At 33.6% G+C, this 3353-nt stretch overlaps 1 protein-coding gene across 1 annotated transcript; it reads right to left on the bottom strand.

Annotated features, from left to right (window-relative positions):
- Window positions 1-675: 675 nt before the first annotated feature.
- LOC123192275 (cytochrome b-c1 complex subunit Rieske-4, mitochondrial-like) lies at window positions 676-2789 on the bottom strand. The gene is made up of 2 exons (XM_044604756.1): window positions 2535-2789; window positions 676-1534 (listed from the first exon to the last, which is right to left on the bottom strand). Exons 1-2 carry the CDS (start codon window positions 2722-2724, stop codon window positions 891-893), a joined length of 834 nt encoding a protein of 277 aa, XP_044460691.1. The 5' UTR covers window positions 2725-2789; the 3' UTR covers window positions 676-890.
- Window positions 2790-3353: the final 564 nt, after the last annotated feature.

Here is a 3353-nt window from a genome sequence, read left to right as displayed (position 1 = left end):
TCAAACATTAATGTTTGTAGGGGCAGGGCTGTTCCTTTCTAGAACTAAGGGGGGATAGTGGACGCAAAGTTATTTCCCCTATTTCAGACTTAGCTGAGCTACCCAGCCAAATGAATTTTATTAAGCTGATCAGCTTAAGCTGGATGAAAGTGATTAACTCGTACGGTTGCACACCTCTCCAAAGACATAAATGTCTTTTTTTTTTTTTTTTTTTAACAAAAACCTTATCCAAATTAGATCGTTTTTTCAAGACATAATTAATTATATCGAACAAGCAAAACTTCAAATTCAATGACTGACTCTACAACCATTGACCCATTTAAGTCAAAATTTTGATATTTAAATATCAAAATAGACTTGAACTCATATTCTTTTATACATAGAAGGTTTATATTACATAAAACAAGTTCAAATTCGGCTCCTCATCGATACCAAGTTTCAAATTCCTATATAAAAATAAATAAAATAAAAGTATGATATGGCTAGAGCAAGGCTCTTGTCCCTGGGACTTTTACCTTACAAAACTAAAATCTCCTCTGTCAAGAATTAATTCAGAACATCAACTTTAATGAATTTATGAAAATCCTACAACCTAACCTTAGAAAAGGTAAACAATATCACAAAACGATACTGTTATTTAATAGAATTAACTTTTAGTACCCTCAATACTGAAAATGCTCAAAAAATTTCCAGTTGTATTATTCAAAAGCTCAGCTTGCCCATTTTCACGGCAGATAGAATATCTAAAGGTGTAAAGAAAACAAAGCAAAAAGGAATATGAAATAAATTTGCAAAATCAATCTTCCCTTTAGGGAAGGAAATTTTCTGTTATGGAATCATCCAGTAACCCTACCGCTCCAAAAAACGAACTGTTACTCCTCCACTAACACTCAGCCAATAAGTAACTTATCTTCAGCCAAGAAACTATAAGTGGGTACCTCTAGATTATATGGTGCCGGTCCCTTGCGAATCCTGCCAGAGATGTCATAGTGTGAACCATGGCAGGGGCAAAACCATCCATTAAAATCTCCAGCATTGGGTAAAGGAATGCATCCCAAGTGGGTGCAGACCCCGATAACAACAAGCCATTCTGGATTCTTAACCCTGGCAGAATCTTCCTGTGGGTCGCGAAGAGATGCAACATCAACACTGTTAGCCAAGCTAATGTCCTCTTTAGTTCGACGCCTGATGAAAACTGGCTTTCCACGCCACTTGACAGTAACAGTTGTCCCAGGCTCAATGCTGGAGAGATCAACCTCAAGAGAGGCAAGGGCAAGAACATCTTTGCTTGCAGACATGCTCAGAACCAACTTGAGGATCAAGAGACGAAGTAACGACGCATACACAAACCTGCCACCCGACAAGACAAAATATGCAAATGCACGCTTGTTGGGGTCACCAGGTGGATAACGCTCATGATTGTATTCATCATAGGTAATTTTTGAATTAGGGTTCTTCAAAGCTGCCACAGTAGCTGGGAGGTCCGAGATTATACCCATATCATGTCCTGGAGTGAGGGCATCAGAAGAAAAACCTGGAAAAAGACATCACCAAATCAGCAATCACACATCAACTCCATGCATATAAAATTCCATAAAGATACAAAAATGAACATCACATCATTCCCACCATGGCACATCATTTATCCAAACGAAAACATATTCCATGTCACCAACGGCAAAATAACCCACAAGAACATCCAGAAGGCTTCTATTTATTTCATTAGCTGAAGCCAAACACTCTCACATATCTCCCAAGGCTTAATTTATAGTGAAAACTTACTCTTTACCATTCTCTATACAGACATTTACAGAAAGATGGGAAAGTGTTTGCTTATATCCAATCACTTCCCCTAATGGCTTAGGCAATCTATTACATGTAACCACAAATCTTCCCAGAAATATCATCAATTTACAGGAATTGATTCTAATTAACGATCCTCTCGAGAACATCAAATACTCATACTCAAAGCCAAGTTTTCTGAAGCAGAAATTAGTGCAACTAAAGCCGAATAAAAGAGTGTTGCTTAACATTCATGCTCATAAACAGCAACAGAAATAAGGCGGAAGAGAAGATCAACGTACACGGAAATGTTAGAAATCAACACAGTTACCACTAGAATAGCATCTTATCCACCCAAATCTTAAATGTTGTGAAACAAACATCCTGTAAGCCAGAAACAGATTTCCAATTCTACTTAAAAATAAATAAATGAATACATAATAATTTCCTCAACAATCCATGAATTTTAATTCAAAATTTGTCGAAATTTTACAGGATTTCTGCTTGAACACGTTTTATTTTATTTTTTCACGAAAAAGAAAATTCAGCCCAATAATACAAGACTGTAATATCTCCCATTTTTGCACTTTGCCCTAATTCGATCGAAATTAGTTTAAATTTTAAGATTTTAATACCAAATCAGAAAAAGAAGGGAAATAAACCAAAAAAATCCTGTCTTTTAAAATGTACGGTCGCTTAAAGTACAATATAATATATAACAGATAAAAAACAATGGAAGGAGAAAGTGAAACCTCTGATTAGATTCGGAAAGCGGGAACCGAATGCGAAAGGAATAGGAGACTGAGTCGATCTGGAGGCAGATGAATCAATGTCGGCGGTGGCATGGTGATTAAAAGGAGTGCTTCCAGCGAGGAAGGCGGAGGTTGTCTGCGGTGGCTTCCACGGCTGAGATGAGAGCCTCCTCCCTGCAACTCTCAACATCTTTCAAATTTGACTTCTCTTCCTTTTTGTTTTAACTTGGCCGGTCAATGTCATCAAAATAACATATTAGGGGCGTTTGGTTCAGATTTTAAGATTACTTTGATAATCTATTATTTATTTATTTATTTAATTTATTAATAATAAAAAATTATAATAATTTTTTATTGATATTTTATTATTAATAATGATATGACAGATAATATAGATGGTAATCTGATTAATACTTTTATCTTAGGTATTTAAAGATTATCAAAATAATTTTGATTTTATTATAATTATATTACTATTTATTAATTTTTTGAGACAAAAATAAATTTATTTTTAATTAATATGATAAATAATATAAAAAATATTTAAAAATAATTATATTTAAAGACATTTAAGTAAAATAATTTATTAGTAATCTTTTATTACCTTTAATCAAATATAATAATTATTTATACCTATCAAATTTTATCAAACATAGTAATTATTTATAACCAGTAATCTTCTAAGTAATCTATCTTCAAGGTAATCTTTCTATTTTGATAATAAAATATTATCTAAACTAAACGTCCCTTTAGGGGTTTTCAAAAGTCATATCTGAGTGAATAATTTTGATAAATAGTGACGCTACTAATTTGGGTATT

Source organism: Mangifera indica, chromosome 12 (genome assembly GCF_011075055.1).
Source record: "Mangifera indica cultivar Alphonso chromosome 12, CATAS_Mindica_2.1, whole genome shotgun sequence".
Lineage (NCBI taxonomy): Eukaryota > Viridiplantae > Streptophyta > Magnoliopsida > Sapindales > Anacardiaceae > Mangifera > Mangifera indica.
The sequence above is the reverse complement of the archived record's forward strand: the minus strand, read 5'-3'. Positions and strand labels throughout refer to the sequence as shown.

Excerpts from the sequence above, each read along its gene's own strand:
- LOC123192275 (XM_044604756.1), bottom strand. The coding sequence starts at position 2,724 with ATGTTGAGAGTTGCAGGGAGGAGGCTCTCATCTCAGCCGTGGAAGCCA. Across the intron at positions 1,535-2,534 it reads CTTTCCGAATCTAATCAGAG|GTTTTTCTTCTGATGCCCTC; the intron begins GTTTCACTTTCT and ends GTCTTTTTCCAG.